Source organism: Bombus pyrosoma, linkage group LG3 (assembly GCF_014825855.1).
Source record: "Bombus pyrosoma isolate SC7728 linkage group LG3, ASM1482585v1, whole genome shotgun sequence".
NCBI classification, from domain to species: Eukaryota; Metazoa; Arthropoda; class Insecta; order Hymenoptera; family Apidae; genus Bombus; species Bombus pyrosoma.
Genome location: NC_057772.1, coordinates 8,591,506 through 8,613,587, shown reverse-complemented (window position 1 = coordinate 8,613,587; position 22,082 = coordinate 8,591,506). Strand labels below are relative to the sequence as shown.

At 30.5% G+C, this 22,082-nt stretch overlaps 4 protein-coding genes, 1 long non-coding RNA gene and 2 other non-coding genes across 7 annotated transcripts; 4 read left to right on the top strand and 3 right to left on the bottom strand.

The window, feature by feature from the left end:
* Nucleotides 1-790: 790 nt before the first annotated feature.
* Nucleotides 791-2,426, top strand: LOC122566017 (iron-sulfur cluster assembly scaffold protein IscU). Its single transcript, XM_043722688.1, has 4 exons — nt 791-973; nt 1,506-1,730; nt 1,799-1,877; nt 2,114-2,426. Exons 1-4 carry the CDS (start codon nt 884-886, stop codon nt 2,218-2,220), a joined length of 501 nt encoding a protein of 166 aa, XP_043578623.1. The 5' UTR covers nt 791-883; the 3' UTR covers nt 2,221-2,426.
* Nucleotides 2,427-7,641: 5,215 nt separating this feature from the next.
* LOC122566001 (monocarboxylate transporter 12) lies at nt 7,642-15,463 on the top strand. The gene is made up of 5 exons (XM_043722657.1): nt 7,642-7,794; nt 8,359-8,571; nt 8,656-8,782; nt 8,879-9,058; nt 12,901-15,463. Exons 1-5 carry the CDS (start codon nt 7,650-7,652, stop codon nt 14,108-14,110), a joined length of 1,875 nt encoding a protein of 624 aa, XP_043578592.1. The 5' UTR covers nt 7,642-7,649; the 3' UTR covers nt 14,111-15,463.
* Nucleotides 9,065-11,788, top strand: LOC122566022. The gene is made up of 4 exons (XR_006316367.1): nt 9,065-9,924; nt 10,085-10,462; nt 10,825-11,485; nt 11,647-11,788. It is a non-coding gene; the product is annotated as an uncharacterized LOC122566022 (long non-coding RNA).
* Nucleotides 15,464-16,880, bottom strand: LOC122566013 (NADH dehydrogenase [ubiquinone] iron-sulfur protein 3, mitochondrial). Its single transcript, XM_043722685.1, has 5 exons — nt 16,705-16,880; nt 16,565-16,630; nt 16,170-16,414; nt 15,844-16,089; nt 15,464-15,755 (listed from the first exon to the last, which is right to left on the bottom strand). The coding sequence occupies exons 1-5, from the start codon at nt 16,766-16,768 to the stop codon at nt 15,591-15,593; spliced, it is 786 nt and encodes a 261-aa protein (XP_043578620.1). The 5' UTR covers nt 16,769-16,880; the 3' UTR covers nt 15,464-15,590.
* Nucleotides 16,881-17,064: 184 nt separating this feature from the next.
* LOC122566016 (COMM domain-containing protein 5-like) lies at nt 17,065-18,299 on the bottom strand. Its single transcript, XM_043722687.1, has 4 exons — nt 18,026-18,299; nt 17,748-17,940; nt 17,528-17,674; nt 17,065-17,403 (listed from the first exon to the last, which is right to left on the bottom strand). The coding sequence occupies exons 1-4, from the start codon at nt 18,120-18,122 to the stop codon at nt 17,220-17,222; spliced, it is 621 nt and encodes a 206-aa protein (XP_043578622.1). The 5' UTR covers nt 18,123-18,299; the 3' UTR covers nt 17,065-17,219.
* A 552-nt stretch (nt 18,300-18,851) lies between these two features.
* Nucleotides 18,852-18,924, top strand: Trnar-ucg. Its single transcript has one exon. It is a non-coding gene; the product is annotated as a tRNA-Arg (tRNA).
* Nucleotides 18,925-19,172: 248 nt separating this feature from the next.
* Trnay-gua lies at nt 19,173-19,267 on the bottom strand. Its single transcript has 2 exons — nt 19,231-19,267; nt 19,173-19,208 (listed from the first exon to the last, which is right to left on the bottom strand). It is a non-coding gene; the product is annotated as a tRNA-Tyr (tRNA).
* Between the last annotated feature and the right edge of the window lie 2,815 nt (nt 19,268-22,082).

Below are 22,082 nucleotides of genomic sequence, written 5' to 3'. Positions count from 1 at the left end.
CGATAGTTTTATTATTTTATGCTATAAACGCAATTATGTTATCATTTTTCGTAAATATTCTATCCTTTCAACTTATTTAAAATATATGCGACATACTTAAAGTATTAATATTATTCAGATTTTGTAATTTCTTATTTGGTATGTCATTCTTGAAATTGTATGCTAGATAGATATTAAAATATATATGTAGATATCGGATTTAATATTAATTTCACTAATAAATCGCAGCAATTCTTATAATACTTAAAATTGGTAAATTAATTGGTAATTAAAAATATTATCATATATAAAAACATAGGAGAAAGGTATGATAGATCATACTTTTGGTTTTTTATATGATAACGACTTTAAAATCCAATATCTTATAAACCAATCACATGCTTGTGGAATTTCTTTAAAAAATATTTACATTAAAAATACTGATTTCTTAAAAGTATTAATTATCATATTTTAAATATTAGAAATATACCATTAGTTGTTTTCGGAAAAGCTCGTAGATTTGTCATTTAATGCTAAAAGGTTTATGTATATCTTTGGGCCGAATCGATTGATCCTCTTCTTAAGTATGTTATGTTAAAGTATATCTCCTTAACCATGAAATAACATCAAAAGCAGAAAATCAACAAAATTTTCTGTGATCTTCATAAATATAATCATCTATGACACAAATTATTATTTTTAAAGTATGAGACTAATTAAATGAATATGATTTATTGGTACAACGAAATAGTAATAGGGAATCCTTTCTTGTTCTTATATATCTTCAGGCTGAAGCAGAATTACCAACACTTCAGACATACTCGTACGTGGCTTGAAATCGATTGTTTCAATAAAGAGTTGCGTAAAGTGTAAGCACAACAATGAGCTTCTCCTGTTAAACACGATGTCTCTACTACGATCGTTGCCTTCGGGGCTTAATAAAGCCTCGAAATTGACATTTCGAAGCGTTCCATCTGTATCTTATCATCCAAATGTAGGTATTTATCGGTTTAACTTGCGGCATTGATCGTGACAAGTTTCGACAGACGTATTGCATTACATTTTGCAATCAATATTGTATTTATTATTAAGACATATACACAGAAAGTTTGACCTTCATCTATAACATTGATGCAGTTATATCTTAAAAAATGCATTTTTGCAAACCTAACGATTTACATATTATATCGATTTTATAGTATTCTACAGCATTTAGGTTATCTTCATACTTTATTGGCAAAATGACAATCATCTCTTCCAAAATTAATTAATATATTCGTTTGTTAATATAATAAGTATAATTAATAATTTATCAATTATTTTACAACATAAGAAACAAATGAAGTATTAATTACAATAAAGCTTTATATCATATTAGCATCATATATATATAATATATCTATATAGTAAACTATACACAACTAGTAAACTATATACATATATTATATAACATATTTATATTAATTTTTATTTATTGTATAATATTATAATCATAGTTTATATTTTATATTTTGATTATGTTGCAGGTGATAGATCATTATGAAAATCCAAGAAACGTAGGTTCTTTGGATAAAAATGACCCCAAGGTTGGTACAGGTGTTGTGGGAGCACCAGCCTGCGGAGATGTAATGAAACTTCAGATTAAGGTTGATGAACAAGGAAAGATCATTGATGCTAAGTTTAAAACTTTTGGTTGTGGTTCTGCTATTGCTTCCAGTTCCTTAGCTACAGAATGGGTCAAAGGAAAAACTGTAAGTATTATTGTGTTTCCAAAAATTATTTGTTTAGAACAAAGATAATTAATTGATTTCTGTCATAGGTCGATGAAGCACTGGCCCTCAAAAATACTGATATTGCTAAAGAATTATGTTTACCACCCGTCAAGCTTCATTGTTCAAGTAAGTGGTATTTATTAATAAATTTAATATTTAAATATTAGAGTATGAGTAGAAAAATTGTGAAATCTGTCGTAAAGAAATAAATATTCAATAGTTTTGTAAAGTAAAACAAACTTAAAATATCCATTTAGATGGAAGATTTAACAATTAGTTATCTCTACTCTGAAAATATTCAGTATAATTAATATTGAGAAAAATAATTACATTATTTAACATTGTTCTTTTATATATTGTAGTGCTTGCAGAAGATGCGATTAAGGCTGCTTTGTCAGATTACAGTATAAAACAAAAGCAAAAATTGAAAGTCAATGAGAATAGTGATAAGACAAGTGAAGCACTATAATGTGGTCTATATCCAGATGTAGTATTCAGTACGTTCAGCTTTGCTTTGTTCTACTAATTATAACCTTTACATAAATTAAAATGTTAGTGAATTGTGAGCTGTAACTAGAATGAGGAAATATATATAAAATCATATGTAGAAGCACTTATAAATGTATGCTATCTTTTCTTCTCTCAGAAAAGAAAATAAATATATTTAATTAAAAATTTTGATTAGAACATTTATTTATATATCAATACTATTATCAATTTATCATTACCTCTGATTTCGTTAAATAATTTCATGGAATATCAATTTCATCATTACTTTGAAATGATCTTCCATTATTCTTACTCTTCATTTGTAGAAGTTAAGAAACAATACATCCAATGGGAAACTTTCTTACAATTCTGTTGCTGTTTATCAGAACAATATGTGAACAAATAAAGCAGTATGTCGTTGTGATAAACATTTTTGTTGACACGAATGCACGTCGTCAATGAAGTATTTCAGTGGCAATTTAAGCTGTTGACAGAAACATGCCTATTTGTACTTGTTTTTACAAGAACCCATTACGCCATCAGCGATGTAATAACGTAATCAAGCGAACAGGAGAAGGAGAGAGAACAAGGGACAGATATATTTTATCGATAAATATTATTTCTTCAATGATCACAATATAGCCCATTATAACAGCTTCAATCTTAGATTCAACTTCTGCTGTGGATATTTGATAGAATAAAAATACACTCTTGATGATAAAAAAATCCTGATACAAAAGCTATATTTCACGGCATATCACTCAAGTAGAATCATATCTTTCTAGTGCATAAACTCATTTATTAAAATTTCCAGTATCTCGTGATTCATACACCTTGTTGTATGTATCCTCTAATATTCTTATACACTATACTATAGAAATATGTATTTCCGCCCGTAAATATTGTACGTGATCAGTACAGAATGAGAAGTATTGTTGTACGAAGGCATTTTAATTTCCTCATAGTCGCGATACACAATCAAATATTTACTCACATTCTTATATCTTTGTTCATATAGTGGAATTATATAGACTCACGGACGAGCAATTTCCAAGAATAAGAGTTCGATTCGAAACGATTAAAATGAATTTGAGAAATTAAGTCTCGGATCGGTGACTTGTATGCATCCCTCTTATAATAACTGCCATCACAACACCAATTGATGCTTAATAAGAACGAATATAGACTGAGTCATGTGTAGTTACTGCTGCCAATTGTGCATTTCAAGTTAATTCACGAAGGAGAACAATTAGCTCGTTAATTCGTAATTTACATTGTCTATGGCTTTTCATAGCTGCATACAATCCTAACATCTTGAGATCGAGATATTATCCTCCTATTTTATTCGATAATAGTTAGATGCATGCCTAATATGTGCTTTGCCGCTATTTTTCGAACCGATAAATCAAACTACCTCATTGAGAAAGATCGATAACAAAGATCACTTATGAATACTTATTTAGACGTACTACAAAATGCCTAATTATATAATATAATTATATAATGAGAAGCATCATGTATGTATTTTCGAATATTGGAAATTGTTCGGACGCGCTTATCAGAATTTTGTAGATTTAGTACAAATCTGTTATGCGTATGATGGATATATGTACCAATATATATTGTCAGATATACGCTCTATATAATGTGTGATAAAAATGAAGTGCCTGGCTTTATGTACTTGAAAAAAGTAGAGCATTCCGTTTGATTAAAAAAAAAGAGTACACGTAAGTGAGATAATATTTCAAAATAATTATTTTTATAAAATAATGATTAATTTAATTATATATATACTTTATATATAAACCATATACATGTATCATTTTTAAGAAACAGGAATAGATTAATTAATAGCAAAAAGATAACATATTATCAGTATACTAGCATGTTTTACATAAATCATGAATATATAAATTTAAGATTAACATAAAATTTTTGGGTATTTTTCTGCTTGTAATATCTTCGTTTGCCATAGCATAATAGATGCTCAGCGAGGAAATTAAGTTGTTGTCGCTATCACAAATATTTCGTTCTAATTCTTTGAGTAGTCATCATCAAATGTACGCACAATGGTTTCTCTGACAAACACACGATGCCAGCAATTTGCGATATGACTGAAACGATAGAATCTTGTTTTTCTACGTAACTAAGTAGTGTCACTATGTGAAAACTGTTTACGTGGACTTGCTGAAAATATTATTTATTCCATGCATTTTTAAATGTTATATATAAACTATAATTTAGATTATTTAAGTTTACCTGCAATTATATATGTAATATTCGCAGATTTGTTAGTAATCACTTTTATTTTTAAAATTCAGATATTATCGCTAATATGATAAAAAATAAATTTATCGATACTAGAACTATCAGTGTTTAGAATAACAAATTCTTAATTTTTCATAGAAATTTTGCGGTCTTATACTATAGTGAATTTTGCAAGATTTTCTGTAATTATTTATAAAATATATGAATGAACATTTACTTTTATTATATTCTGTATTTCTTTTTTCTTCTTTCATTTTACATTTTTTGGTAAAAGTTATTTATATATTATAATCTTATATACAAAAAATTATATACTGTACCATATATTATATATTATAATTATTACATAATATATTATCTTTATATAGACTTCATAGAATAGTCGGTAGTTCCAGTGTTAATGCCACATTACAAATTGCAAGGTATCCATTGTGTGAAATGGAAAATCCCATGAAGTAGTTCATTGCAAACACACAGAAGGGATCATCGGGTAGTGGTTTTTGAAGAGGTGAGTAAACTCAACGATGAGTCGCTTCAAAATTTACCTTCTCTGCGATAAGCTGAAAGCCGAGGTCGCAAAGTTTTTCATTCGGTATTCAGTATCGGGCACGAGGCTTATCGATGCTCGTGAAGCTTGTTTTTCCTACCTCGATTTCTCTATTCTCGAAGTGGGACGTGGCCGCAGGCGAGGAACATTAAATTCATGTTGCGTTCGCATCACAGAGGACAAAAATCCTACATTTGGTTCCTGTGATTCATAAAGTGAGCTCCTTCGCTATTGTGTATACCATGCTAAATTTTCCATTCCCTTATTCCTTAGTATGCACGTCCTCTTTTTTACTATACAGACCTGACCTGCAGAAGGTATAACAGAGCAAGATAACTCCATAAGAGAAAGGAGACGACAGAAAAAAAAGATGTAATACCTAACTGCTTTGCTAAGTGATCACTAGTTGGGACTGAATCGGGCCAGTTAATAAGACATGATCTATATGTATATGATGAATTAAAAATCATTATGGTGTAAATTAGGGTTTGGAAAATTTAAATTCAGTCGCGTCTTTTAAGTTTTTAATATGTCATATTTTATTATGAAACTGAAAAATATTCATTATCAACAGACAAATAATTTTCGTAGATTTCAAGCTTTTACAATTATAAGATGTCATGTTATTGGTTTTACGGAAACTGTTGTGTGTATGTTGCACATATTTTGAGCCAACGTTCCATAGATGCTGTCAAAACCTGGATTAATACAAAATACAACATATATACTATTATATAACTTTTGACAGTAGTTTCATTAACAAACGTTCTGTTAATAAAAAATTAATTCTCTGCCACAATAACGACATTTTTTATGATCAGATTTTAAAATAATAATGATAAAAGCACAACACTGTTTTATGAGAACTAACAGTAATTTATAATCACATAACTATGATTCTCGACCCTTAATATCAGGGATGAGTACAGAAATAGTACAATAAATATTCAATATCTAATTTAAGATACCAAGTTTTTAAATATATAATATATTTTGTTATATATATAAAATATATTATATATATATATAAACAGTTGAATATCGGTAAGCAAAGCAAGCCTAAGGTAAGCGAACTGAAGGAAATATCAAAAGTGTTCATGTTAACTGACCACTTCAAACCCCACTTTTTCTTGGAATCGACTTTGTGGGGGTGAATATTATTTCTGGTGCTATGTACAATGAATTCAAAAGTATTTGCACATCACTATATGTACTGTAGCATTTACATACTATCGTAATTAACCAAGTATTGTTCTAAATATTTACATTTATGCTACATTTACATACTAATGAACTATGTCTAAGTATATTAAATTTTATCACTTAGTACACACACACACACTACAAAAATTTGATACTATGAAAATGAAATGTAGAACACTGATAAAACTACGCTTTGTTGGAAAATAAGGATATGTGCAAATACTTTTTGTAGCCACTGTATATAAAATAAAGAAATGTTATCTGTATTTTATTCATACTCAATCAAAAGAGGAAATAGATATATACTGGGTATTTCATAAAAATATACTTCCCTCGGTAGTTGGCCAGATAAGGTCCCTATTTGTGGCTATTTAACCAAGAACTACTGTAATCTTCCATTCTTTATGGAAATATATATTTCCAAGAAATAGTGGGGATAGCGATGACCAGTTAGCAAAGCAGAATTCCGGCCAGTTATCAAGGCTACTACTATACATGTATCTTTTAAAGAGAGTGAGAGAGAAATACCCGTAGACAAGACTGAAATAGGGAATGTGGATATGGTGGGAGACAAGATGAAGTAGTGGTAAACGGCCCTGCGTGATACACAGCTGATCAGTCGTTCCGCGACGGACAAGTTGTTTTGATATCTCTATACGTTACTCGATAGTGCAAATCGAAGCGTTTTCTGCATGGAATGACAGTGAATCGTGCGTAAGAATATTCCGTATACATGCCATTGTTTATGTGCTCTATGCAATTTGAAAGAGTAACGAAAGCAGAAGGCACGGGCGGTGGTGTAACCCCAGTGAAATTATACAGAATATCATATTGCGGGTTACTGTTGGTGGCGTCGTCGAGTCAATTGGATCGTAGATACTTCCCGTTTCAACAATTTCGAAGGAAATCGTTTATGCGAACGTCGGGGTCTATGACCGGTTCACGAGGCTCGCCTTATCAGAGAAACAGAAAAAGCTACGGTTTAACCGTGACCTCCAGCATTAGATTGAAATTGATGAAGTCCGAAGCGATCGAAGAGGAGGACACGACTGCTGATCCTGCAGTTTGTGAACATTGATGCTGGTCACTCATAGGCCACGATATTATCTATTCGGTGTAATTCGGTGCGCTATCATTTCTCTTTATATTCCTCTCTCGCTTATTTCTTTCTACTTTTTCTGTTAATTTCCGTGACATTTTTAAGGCTTAATCAAGTTGAGTTATTAGCGCGTTTGAGTGCCGACGGGCGACGTTAGATTTTCTTTCTTCGCAACGAAACAACGGATTCTCGTTTCGCTTTTCCTTTGTATAATTACATTCAGATATACATATATATTGTACATGTGTATACGCGCGCGCGCGCGCTAGTGTGAACGGAAAAGAAAAGGTTGATGACAATGCAACGAGTCCAAGATCAAGACAATGGTATCAACATCAAATTCGGTGCAAGCAAAAATAAGAAAGGAAACTATAGACTTGTATCGCAGCACTCTGAGAACGAGAAAAAAAGCAACTTCAATGGGACCAATAAACAAGGTAGGTCATTTACATTGAGAATTTACATTTTTATTTCTTTTTCCTTTTTCTTTCTGAAGGGATCAATGTTTGCCCACTAATTGTATGTAAATATTTTAATTTACGAGTAGAAAGATAGGAAACGCAATAAAGATTCATTGTGATCTTTTTAAAAATCGCTTTATATTGCTTCTTTTTAGCAATGACTAAAAATATGATGAAAATTTTAAATTTTCTTAATGAGTTCTAATAATAAATACAAATATACAATTACTGATGTTTTACGCTCTTTTTTTCATATTTTGTTTAGTGATAAAGTATTCTATTTCAAGTAAAAAAATATGTATATCTCACCAGATAGTCATGGGAAATTTTCTAACACGAAATTATTTCAAATATGTTATAGTTAAAAACATAGTATTTTAATTCTATATAAAAGATAAGAACTTTTTAAATTTTTAAAAGGAATTTATTTTTCATATATATAAAATATGCTAAAACAATAAGTATGAAATGAGTAAACTAATAGAATCTAATTGTATATATTTATAAATAATAATAATATTCATAATTCTTTTTATTTAGTTAAAAATGTAACAACTGAAGAGGACCTAGTCCCACCGGATGGAGGATGGGGATGGCTTGTACTTTTAGCATCCGTTATGGTCAATCTACTTATTCCAGGAACAGTGAAATCCTTTGGTGTTTTATTTGTTGAATTTCTTGAAGTTTTTGATGCATCACCCTCTGCAGCTGCTTGGATACCAGCTTTATGCTATTTTTTGTATAGTTCACTTGGTAAGCTTAATTAAAACTAGGTGAAACTATTACCTAGTGGCAAACATTTGGAATTGAAAATAAGAAAATTAATTTTTGTTGTAGGACCCCTTTCCAGTGTACTATCAGTTAAATACTCCTATAGAACAGTGACTTTACTGGGAGGAACATTTGCTGCTGCAGGAATGATGCTAAGTTATTTTGCCAACTCTGTGGCCTTCTTGTGTGTCAGGTAATTATTAATATATTATTATTGCTATTAAATTAAAAGCATACTATTACATTTTTTATGTAAATGTGTAATCTTATTGTTTGTTCAATCTTTTAGTTATGGTGTTCTGGTAGGAACTGGAGCAGGGTTATCTTTTCCCCCAACTGTGTATATAGTAACTTCATACTTTGTACGGTTACGTGGACTTGCAAATGGGCTCTGCATATCTGGTAGTGCATTAGGTTCAATATTTCTTCCACCCATCCTAGGAATTCTTCTACGAGAGTATGGTTACAGGTACGTTTTTTTGTTATATATCTAAAACAACAACAGGTATGGCTTTATTATCTCTATGAAAGATTGTTTTATGATTGCTAAAAAATTACAAACCAAGGGTTCATTATAAATGATTAAAATTAAAAATTGAATTTTTCTTTTATTTCTATAAAACGTTTATTTAACAGCATTTTATCTGCAGAACAGTAATTAATATAATTTATTAATGATGTTTTAAAATTAATTAATTAAACGATGTAATTAATTAAAATATGCTTTAACACGTTCGTTTTATTTTTGACAAAATTGAATGTATCTGTGATTTGTGAGCTTGATTTGTCCAACTTTTATATAATTTGTGATACAATTAGTGTCACGAAAAAAAAAAGAAAGAAAAAAGAAAAAGATACAAGACGTTTGTGTATAATCACGTGCATCTTGTTCTCATGAAGATCCGTAAATAAAGTGTTATTGTCTTAGAAAGTTTATATATATTTTGTGAAGATTATTTTCGGTGAGTATTTATACATCATTATTACAACTAATTAAATGTGACGATGATCAATCATGCATGTGTGTAGTTCCTTTTTACAAGATACTTTGATCAACCACGCGCGTGCATTTATGTACACAATTTTATTGTATATCTCTGCGAAATTTACAACATTCTATAGCTGTTTTATAGCCTCTTTATCAAATGTGTTGTCATTAAAGATAACGAACATTAACCATTCGATATACACACGGTAACGTTGGCTGTCAAAAAGATGATAGGCTCGCGACTAGTTGACGTTATTCTAATTTCAAAAACACACAGAAATATTCTATGTACTAACTCCGAATTCTGCATGTGGAAAATGCCACATAATTCATCTGATATGGTTTAGGTAAGAATCATATATATTTCGTATATACATATATATACGTTTTTATTCTATGCCACGTATTTTAATGATCTAAATTCCTATCACGATTATTTATCTTTTACCATTTCTACCAAACCAAATTGCCAGGCGTAATATATTTTAACGCTTGATTTTAAATTAGACTCAACTGCACCGAGACTACAATAAAAAAGGACGAAATAAGATCTGGGCCAGTATCGTGCAACCTATTGTGATGACTTTCTTCCATGATGATAAAGACGAGTTCCTTCATTGGGCGGTTATTTAAAGATCTGGATGCAATCCTTGTGTGTCGTGAAATTGCCGTTCGCTTTAGATACTTAACCGCCGATGCAAACGAAACAGTCTGTATCGCATTAAGTATTAGAATTAAAGTACCATCAGTTTAGTATAAAGTGTAATTCTTTGTCTTCGGAATACATGTGCACATAAAGAAGATAATATGCCTCTTTCTTTGTCTTCTTTAATTATAAATGATACGCTTCATTTAAGAAAAGAATAACAAAACAGAAGGAAAAAGGTAGAGCATATGCCATTATCGAATAGTTGAGAGTAAAAAATTATAATTACACGTGCGTGCGTTTCGTTGTGTGTGCATATGTAATAATCATGTCCATGCGAGAACTACGGAAACGTACGGTTTGACGTTGAAAGTACTTGCACATTTTAAGTGTGCACATTATAAATGGCGAACGCGTGATGTTCACGTGTTTCGAGTTAATATGTGTCGTAATAGCAAAAATAGAATTAAGATAAGTTCAATTTTTATGTATTTCGCATTGTTTAACCGCGGCTGTGTAATAAGAGTAATCAAAAAATTAATTTTGTTCCTTGTACTTTTGTATCTTCTTTTTTTCTGGTTACGTATTATATTTGTTTTAGAACCAAATACGTATACTGAAGTTCTTATTCTCTTCGTTTGGTTTTATGAATATACAGTAATGTACATATGTATGTCGATAATATGTTGTCGATCGAACGTGAACATGTGAGTAGACTGTTTTTTTCTCGATTCAGGTATATTAATCCTGCTACGATCTTCAAATATTTATATCTCGATCTCTCGTTTCAAAAAACAAAAGGATTTTTGATATTTTAGGAAAAATTTGGTGGAATTGAAATGAGGATAACGTTAATAAAAATTTTAACAACGATTCTCTCACTATTTTCTTAAATTTGAAAAATTTTTAAGAATAAAGGAAACGATTGGGTTGAAGATGACCGAAAGACGTAGCAGAGTTAAGTATAAAATCGAAGTACGTATAAATTAATTAATAAATTGCGCCATACCAAATGTAAGTCAGTTTCAATATTCATTTCGTGACTGTTTTTTCTTTTTTAATTCCAATACTTCTCTTTTTTTTCACTTTCTTATAGTTTTACTTTGCAGCGACACGAAACAGCACGCGGTGTATCTAAAACTCACGTTTTACGTCGGAAGAACTTTAATCGAGTTGATTTAACACGCGTGTATCGAAACGAATATTTTAATCTGTGCCGAATGCTAATGTGGAATATCGTTACACGTAACGAGTCTCAAAACGTAAACACAATTTTTATATTCTGTACTCGTACTATGATATATGCTATATACAATATATGTATATATATATACGATATGTATATATATTACTACACCGATAGATGTAAGCTAGAACGTTTCCACTCGTCTAAACGTCCCTTTTATTTTTTCTTTTGTTGCAGAAGAATGTGTCCATGGGAGAAGACAGGAACAAATTGCGATTTCGAAGAAGATGAACTTCTCTCGTACCGCAGAATGTATTGTACGCGATCTGAAACGCACGCTAAAAATATAATTTCCATCTCAATCTATTTTAAAAACGGGAAAGGAATAACACTCTTTCTTCCTTAGTATTTCTTTTTCTTTCGAAAACATTAAGTATCAGTTATAGAAGTCTGTTGATATTCAAAGAAATATTTCTAAGCTCTCTATTCGTTTATTTTTGTTTTATACTCATTGAATTTATTTTAATTCTATATTTATTTTATTGAAATATTTAAATATTAAATATTATTTTGTTCATTTATTCTTAGTTCATAAATAAAACAGTTTCAGATTGACGTACAAATTATCTATCATAGTCTGTTGTAACTGGAAACGGTGCAGACTATGAAACATCTGTATAATATTTAATGAACTTTTATTAAGGTTATTAAAAAAAAAGCTGTGATTAGTATAAGTCTTATGTGTTTTGGAATATATAAGGCTTTGTTTGTAACACTTGGTGGTAATTCACGAGATATATACGTATAAACCAGTATTGAAAAGATTATGTTAATGTAAAAGTTAGGAATATATTATACTATATCTGTTGATTACCAAAGATTATGATAAGTGAATCATTTAAGAGTATTAACTGTACCTGATATTAATCTTTTGTATTTTCTTTTTACAATTTATATAGCATAAAAAAGTATTTTATACATATAAAGTAATTATATATATATATATATATAATAAAATAAAATAATTAGCAAGTATACAAGAAATACAATAATAAAGCGTTTTTACGCTTCTATCTATGATCTTTTAAATTATCTTCATTTCATTGCATCATGAATCACTATATAGAAAAATATTTTTTTTTATACTTTCTAAAAAAATTGATCATTAAATATTTTCAAATATTTCCTATTCCATTCCATGCTTACACAATCATTGTATTTCAGTGATTGATTAACAGCATAACTTAATTGAAATATTCATATTTATATCACGGAAAAAATTTTAAACAGTTAATTAGCTAAAACTAAGTACTGATATTAAAGGAAAAGCATATTTGTTAAAAATCAGTATTTATGTAATTGGTTTAATGAAGTGACGATTTTTTTTCTCTCAACAGCCGTGGAATATCCCGATGACGATATTGTAAGCTATAGCTAACCTTATCGTTGGGCCGAACAAAAAGCGCTAAAACTCATTTTACTTTTTTACAGAGGTGCAGTATTAATAATGGGTGCTGTTACTTTGAATGTATGGGCGAGTGCTCTTTTGTACGAACCGGTGGAAAGGCACATGGTACCAGCATCGTCGTCGAGCAAATCGAACGACGTCGACTTGGAGGCCGCCTCGGTCACAGTAGCTAGTCCCGAAGATGAGAAGCAATCGAATCATGTTGTTTCTTCTTCGAACGAAAACGAAAAAGCCGCGCCAATGGTACCAAAGAGTGCGTCCAGTGTTGCTTTAGAGTATTACAAGAATACGCCAGTTCAAGGTCGAACGAGAAAAATTAGCATGCCCACGGGACGGGAGATAACAGGCCAGATGCACAGCACTCCGGCGTTGCACGCTGTTCCGGAACGGGGCGGAGATTCTGCCAGGCTATCGAAACGTCAGAAATCGCCTTTACAGTCACCGAGCATGTCATCTTTTAATTATATCAGCACGCCGTATCATGGAAGCACGCTTTCTGCTATACATCCGGAAAGGGCGTCTACGTTGACCTTGAACGCGATATCGAGCACCTTCACGAGGAAGGGTACCGAAGAAACGAACAAGAACGAAGTAAAAGAGAAGAGGAACAAATTCTTTGACTTTAGTTTATTGAAGGATCCTATCTATCTGGTAATCTTGGTTTCGAATTCAACGAACGCTGTCAGTTATACGAATTTCGTCATCTTATTACCAGCGTACGCTATCTCGTTGGGTTTCGACAAAAATATGTCTTCCCTTCTTCTTTCGACCGTCTCTATATTAGACCTGATAGGACGTATCGGAGGCTCAGCGCTATCCGATGTCTCGATCATGCCAAAGCATTGGTATTTCGTTGGCGGTTTATTCATTTCTGGAATCTCGTTGGCTCTTCTCCCCATAGCCACAAGCTACACCATCCTGTCGGTTTATTGCGGTGTTTTCGGATTAGCTTCCGGTATTTACGTTGGTATCACCGCGGTTATAATGGCCGATATGTTAGGGACCGAGAAGTTAACTTCCTCCTATGGTATCTCGTTGTTCGTAAATGGAATCATACAGTTGGTTGGCCCTCCAATTTGCGGCGTTGTATTTGAACAAATCGGTAGTTACGGGCCGATCTTCAGCATCTTAGGAATTATTTTAGTGATAGGCGCGTCGTTGTGGGGTTTTGTTCCATTTATTAGGAAACGACAAAAAGTCGCAGAGAAAGCGAGTCCAATTGAAAAACTATAGTTTATTCACTAACTGGCATATTTCATGATGGACGACAAGAGCTTAATTATATGGTCATTGTAGAATTTCATCTAACATGTTCGATTACATACAATATATACATATAAACACACACACGCGCGCGCACACACGCGCACACACACGATAACGAGAGACATGTTTACGAAATACTGTGATGTTAGAATGAATGTTATGTATGTAAGTATATATATACTACTGGCACTGTGATGACGTTATATATATACATCCACGCGTACATTTTCAAGTGGATTGATAAGGAAACAATTTTCAAAAGATATATTTTTAAAAAAGACAAAGGTTCTCCTTTCTCGTAAATTGGAAGTGTCTTGCCTTACATTTGAAAAGAAAACTTATTTCGCGGAAGTAAGTTTTTATTCATACTAAAGTAAAATATATGAATATATTTAAGTACTTAGTTTAGAAAGCGTTCTAATTGCTGGTGCTAACGTAATAAGTAAAACAAAAAAAATGAAAGATGCAATAATATAACTTAACCCTTTCGCTTCGGCAGTTCAGTTCGCCGAAGTATTGCCACTGAACGGAAACGCGCGCCAGAAATACGCACAGTGTGCGTGGTTGCTGTATATACGTTTGCCTAAGTTTTAAATAACAATAATTCTTGTAAGAACCATATATGAAATATCGTTTCACTGTCAATGGATTTAATAGATTTTTAGGATGAAACAGTATACGATCGTTTGGATGTTTGAAATATATTGCGTGAAACGTTTTGATGTTGTTTTAACAAAGAGTAACTTTAAGGAGCGATTAATCCAATATGTCAATAAAATCAACAGAAAATATTCTGCCGATAACGGAAAAATATATTATTGACTACAGATAACACTTGTATATGCATCATTTGGATATATGGGGTGCCGGACTCAGGAGTCGTCGCATGGTCGCCGCCTATATGCGGTACTCGTACCCACAGATCATCTCGCGGGTGCCGCCTATAAGCGGCGCTCGAAGCGAAAGGGTTAATGCATATAAAATAATCTTAGTGTATGTATAATTGTATAAAGCAAAGGTTGAGTACTTGTACACTTCTCTTAAGGAAAGAATATACAGTAATTCCTATTGTTATATACACGTAAATATTGAATATAGGATCAGTCAATTTCGTTCTTGATTCAATTTGTTTACAACTCACCGAAAAATATGCCTTAAAATTAGGATATAAGCACTTTGTAATTAACGAATTACGTTTATATTATACAATATGCAAAATATAAAACGATACAAAATGCGCATATTTCACTTGAAGTTATCTTACACGGAAAATACATAAATTGTTCATGCTACTAGGGTCAATAAACAAATTACTAAAAATTTTCGTTGTTATACTTTGTATCTATTTTATTGAAAAGAATGCACGGTAGTATTAAATAAATATTAATATGAAGACTAAAACATGTTTCTTTCAATACATGTTTATAACATACAATAAAAATGTAATTTACTTTTTATCTTTAGATGAATTTTCTTCCTTACTTTTTTCAGGTTCAGCAAGACGGAAATTAGGGAATTGTTCCCATGGAGCGGATAATTCAAATTTGCGAAATTCTTGTGCTAACTCTAGCGGTTCGCATACTACCCTCTTGTATTCATCATCATAGCGTACCTACGTTTAAAAATATAATCTTTACATTATATATTATCAATTGAAGCCAAAGCATTTGTGAAGCATTAGAATTATATTATAAAATTACCTCAACAAAACCGCTTAAAGGAAAATCTTTTCTTAATGGATGCCCTTCAAAACCATAATCTGTGAGAATTCTACGAAGATCTGAATTACCCAAAAATAGTATGCCATACATGTCCCACACTTCTCGTTCGTACCAGTTAGCAGCATCATAAACACTTTCTGCTGACTGTATAGGTGTCAATTCATCTGTGTATGTTTTTACCCTAATACGTGAGTTAAAAGTAAGAGAAAGAAGATTGTAGACAACCTAATAATCAAAACATTACATAACAATATTTATTTATATAAAGTATTATATGGAGTATTATTTTTCAAATACAAATTTACCTCAAATCTATATTTTCGAGCAGGAACATCTAGTGCAGTCAGATCCGATAATGAAGTAAACTGAGTATTATGATGACATTTCAAAAAATTTAGCGTTGGAACAATTCCTTGTGGACAAATTAATATTTCAAGTTCATCGCCAGCATTTATTTGAACCTTCTGCACATACTTTGGTAAACATGCACTAATATATAAACCCATATCCTTTATGGCTGCTACATCTGTTCTGATTTTACGCATTGTTGCTGTTTAATAAAAGAAGATTATGTAAATGTAATTTAGAGAAAGAAGTATTAAGATTGAGGAAAAGGTTATAAAATATATATGATAAAAATTCTTTCCATTTAAAAACATTACATTATTAAATATATTATAAATAACAATTTTTTACGTACGTTGTATTTCTGTTTTTTCAGTTTCCGTGGTATTTGTTCTCATGAAGGGAAGAAATTTTGGATAACCTATCGATTTAGTTTATAATTTATTACATAATATAAAACAGAAAATCAAAGAATTATCAATAAAATTTATTTACATTTTGGTGTTGTAACAGATAGATTTTGTGACAGCCTCCAACAGTTTTTTAACAATGATGACATTTTTCTAAACGGCTTCGGATCTTTTCAAGAATACAGACAGATCCACCTACACTTAGACATATGTATGTAGATACGATATTCAGTACGCACTCTACTTAACGATATCGTTGTCTTTCGCACTTTACATAGCACATTGAAATTTTTAAAAGTACCAGGATACTAAAAATATCTTTTTAACTCTACGTGATAAAAATAGCATATATAGTGAAAATATCAAATGTGATATAATTTAGAAACTATTTTATTCGAATTCATGTAGTTAAAAATAATAAACTCTGTAAAATAAAAGAACAAGGGAAATTTAACTAATTTTATTAGTTATTTACATTATTACATAAAATGTAATTTCTTGAAGTATAAAGGATATCTTACATCTTGTTCCTTATTTCTAATACAATATTGCACAAGGTTAGAATGAAAAAGACTTATAATGTTAGTTTTCATACCATCATCAGCTACATAGAATATTTTTTGAAGCGCATTGTTTTTCAACCTTTCGCATATCTACAAGTATAGTTGCTATGGCATGTCTTAATTGATGAAACTTTGGCAAAGATAACTCAAATATTTGACGCTTTCCATTACTAAATGTCCATTCCATTATAATATGTGGTTCCAAGACTCTATTTAATATGCTAAAAATATTCACATTAATAAGTAAGCAGATAATTTCTTAAACATTTATAGAAATATGAGTAAAATGCATTTTTGTATTACACATATCAGTATTACAAAATTTATAATTTATTAAACAGGTACCTAGAAGAAATAGTAATATCTATGCGCCACTTGCAGGCTATTAGGTGTGGATAAAATTTTGTTTTCTGTATTAATCCTGATATTAATTCTGGTCGCTTTTGACCATATACAACTATAGATAGGTCATCAATACATTCTGAAGATAATCTGTAGAAATAATATCATACTTATTAAAACAAAATTAAAAATAATCGAATGTAATATATGGTAAAGTACATACTTCAGTTCTTCTAATATTTGTTTAAATTCTGCAGGTTTAATATTTTGCGATACTGTGCCCAAATGAATCTTTAATATTGTAAAGATGACTGAATAATATTCATCCACAGTTTCTTCTGGTATATTGTATTTTTGACTTATTCTATCTAATATTCCTTCTTCTATATATTCTTGATTTATTGCTTTTACAGCTACTATATAAGTAATAAATTGCAATTATTAAAATACAAAATACTTGAAATATTGTAGTAATATTATAGTATTACAAATTAAACTTACTTTGTATTAAAGGACGAAGAAATATTTTTCTTAAATCCGGAAGAACCTTTATTTTATTTCCTAAAGCATACAAAAGTTGAGTTTGGAAGGTTGTCATTTTTATTTTGACTTTGATATTTATTTTATTTGTATAAAAATTGAAAAATTTATGTGGCAATTTATCTGTATAGGTACATTTATTAATATCTTTTATAAAATTGTAAGAAGTTGTTAATAAAATACTGCAATTCTGTCAAATTTATTATGTATTAAGCCTGACAATTTGTTTTCTGTGTTTAATGCCACCTAGTAGATATGTACAAAATTACATATGTACAAAACTTTGTCTATGGTAATATAGATAATGATTGTTTGATTAACAAATGGTGAAGTAGGAATGCTGTAACAAATCGCAGAGGGCGTAAGAGACACCGCTATATTTTCGTGGTCGATATTCCAGAACATAAGACATGAAGTCTCATTAATTGTTACGTCTATTCATGGCTTAGTCAATAATATAATCTTCGTCCTTGATATAATGTTAAGGTATATCCTATCTTTACTATATTTAATCAATGAGGATGCTATTGTAGTTGATATCTATTCCGAGAAATATGGATTTTATAAAAGTTGATAATATAGATTTCTCGATTTGAATTTTACGATAAAGTTATTACAAGGACGTATCATAAGAAAGGAAGTATGGTATAAGTTTTGTTCATATTATGTGTATAAAAGAGAAGGTATATAATCAAATTTTGTAAAACAATAAATTTTGTATATAATAATTAATTATATTTTTTTTGAAGTCGTGTGATATATAATGTTTGGTTATGTTCGTACAAGAGACCGTGTGGCCTAATGGATAAGGCGTCGGACTTCGGATCCGAAGATTGCAGGTTCGAGTCCTGTCACGGTCGGAAGATATTAATTTTTCTTCCCGCTCAATATTATTTTTGTATTACATATAATACATTCCTTTTGGTATAATGATCTCTCTACATCCTGCATATATTATTTTTGGAAAAGAGAATGAGAAAAAGACCAAACAATGAAGAATATTTACTATTCTTGTTAATTACTAATTAATAATATTAGATCAAAATATGTTACTTCAGTGTCATCGAACTGTTATTAAACTTTTTTATATAAATTATAAAAAAATATTTCCTTCGAGCCGGATTTGAACCAGCGACCTATGGATGTCCATATTTTTAAGAAGCCAACTACAGTCCACCGCTCTACCAACTGAGCTATCGAAGGTTTTACGATTTTGTTGTGCCACAGGAATGTATATGAGGTTGACTAATATATAAATGTTAGTAATTTAGTTTTTTTTATTTATTTATATAATATATTTTATAATTAATGTTCTTATCACATTTAAATACTAAACATGATTAAAGACGTAGGATTTAGTTTTATTATGAAACACAAAATTAATAAAAAATTTAAGACATTTACTATACGAAATTATTTTTCAGGTATAGGATCAATGTATAATGTAGTAGAAAAAGCAAGGGATACCTTCTTTGTTAAAGACTAATACAAAATAATATAAAATAATGTGATATTTAACTTTTTTTCCGTTATTATAAAACTAATTTTAAGTTCTTTGGTGACAAATACGCGTTTGTAAACGCTGAACGTGACTGAAACATTTCATTTGGTAGTGGAAGATAGAGGAATAAATATGACGCATAGATGATACGAGATGGTTTTCGCATGTCCTGACATTATTACGAATACAAAGATCGAAGGTATTTTTTTAGATATTATATCAGATTTTATATTGCTTTGGTAAAAATAATATGGACGTTTCGTTACATTGCAAAAATAAGCGAGTTAGCATTACAGGTTATGTAATGTTCATGGAAAAATTTATTGAAAGAAAATTTAATGAATATGACTTATAATGAAATAATTGTTTACTTTTTAAATTGGATTTGCCAAAGTTATAATTCAAGTAAATTTTCTGGTTAATAATGATTTACTATCTAAAACAATATTATATTTGCTGCGGGCACCTTTAATGTTCCGTCAATCTGAAAAGAAGGTCTTTCTCAAGTAACTAAAATACCGATGAGTGGGAATTTTAATTTAATTACCAGTAGCCAATTAGCAAATTATTATCTGGTTATAACAAGTGATAACACATGATAATCTGACGGAAATTATTTTCATATCATGAAAACGAGCCATTAGTGGTTCGATAATTATCATTCGATAATTAATGTTCGATTATCGCACCGTTATTTATTGATTATGGGGTTTTAAAGAATATTGATTTTCAGTTATTTCACTAAAATAGATTGAAAAATATAGTAAATTATAAGCATATAATGAATAAAAATATTAAACAAAATAATATCATCGGTATATTGAATTAAAAATATCTAATTTAGAAATCAGTAAAGCGATAGATGTTGATTAGATTTTTAATAGCAAAATCTTTTTGGGAGTGCCGTTTTTCTAATCGGAATTTAGTGATTATATCTTGACAAGATCGCACCTAAATGTCAATTGTACTTCCGATAAATCCTTTCTTACAATTTCGTTCCAACTATTCATCGGATAATGTGGTACGTGTTTATGGCCACTTTGTGATTTCTAGCTTTCTGGAAACTGGAATTTTTTATTAGATTAAAAGTAACAAAAATTGTCATTATAAACATTTATATACATTTTCATTCGTTAAACATATTTTATTTCATAGAATATTTATTTTTAACATTAAAAACATTTCATACCTACAATTTTTATTTTTATGAATTTTTCGTGTTTTATATTATAAAATCGTTACAGTTTATAAGTTTGTAATTGCAGGAATATCATAATATTGTTAATTACAAAAGCTACAAATACATTATACATACTTCTTTAACCACTGAAGTACAAAGTTCTTGGATAGAAGAAGACTATAAGGAGAATACATCAATAATATAGTAGGCACCGTACTCCTCAGAAGCAAATATTCGATATTGCTCTAGCGGAAGCTGAAAATTCGTTTATAGTATAGTTCAGTGATACAAGACCGCTCGAAGATACTTACGAATATTGACAAATACCCTCAAACCTCTGTCAAATACAATTTGTTTCTCGAAACAAGTGTCCCCGTCATACAGTGCGATTGTAGTATTAGTCGTTAATAAATAACGTTATATAATCGCTTTAATCATGAATTTACGAATCTAATTATAAGTTCGAATTTACATAAACGTAATTACATGTGGATAACTATTGCATGTCTGTGGAGGTAACATATGGCACGAGAACAGTAAGAACGTATGTTACGCACTTCTGTCACATTAAATAATCATTTCCATCGGTACACCGATATACTTTTCGATTACGATTGCCAGCGCCATCTCTTCACCGTATAAAAAATTATTGAGTAAATATAATAAGAATATGTTACAATATTGAAAGCTATACAAGGTAATAACTCTATTTTGAAATAAACGTAACTTCTATTCATAATTACATATCAGTTTTTTTTTGACAATTTATCCTAAGCTTAACTATTAAATTCTAGATTACGTAATAAAAAAATATATACTAAAATATCATGGTTTGTATAACGTATTAACTTCATTTTGGAAGAAATTTTATTCTTATTTATATTTATTAATTTGGTTTTTTTATGCTCTTAGATAACAGTCAGGGGTTGGAGCAATCATTTTATTTAGAGATACATAATTTATCCCCACGCGATCACGTTCCCCTCAATAATAGTGATAGGGTGGTAGAAGGATGGAAATGTATGTCGCCATCCACCGACTGACGTCGACAGACGGACACACCGTGTTTCTATTAAGTATAGAAGGGTGGGACGAACAGATAATTTCTTTCGGATCACGCTAACTTCAACGAACGATTTCGAGCGAATGGGGTGGAAGAATAGAGAAAGGAACAGAAAGGCAGACAACATTAAAAGAACGCAGACGCGGGCTTATTCGCGACCGCGGTTTCGCGTTGTGCGCATGTGTGAATCGAGACAGGATTCGTGGGACTAGGAACAGAGTGCAAACGAAGGCAATAAGAACAGAAAAAGACAGATCGTGGCCACGAAAACACT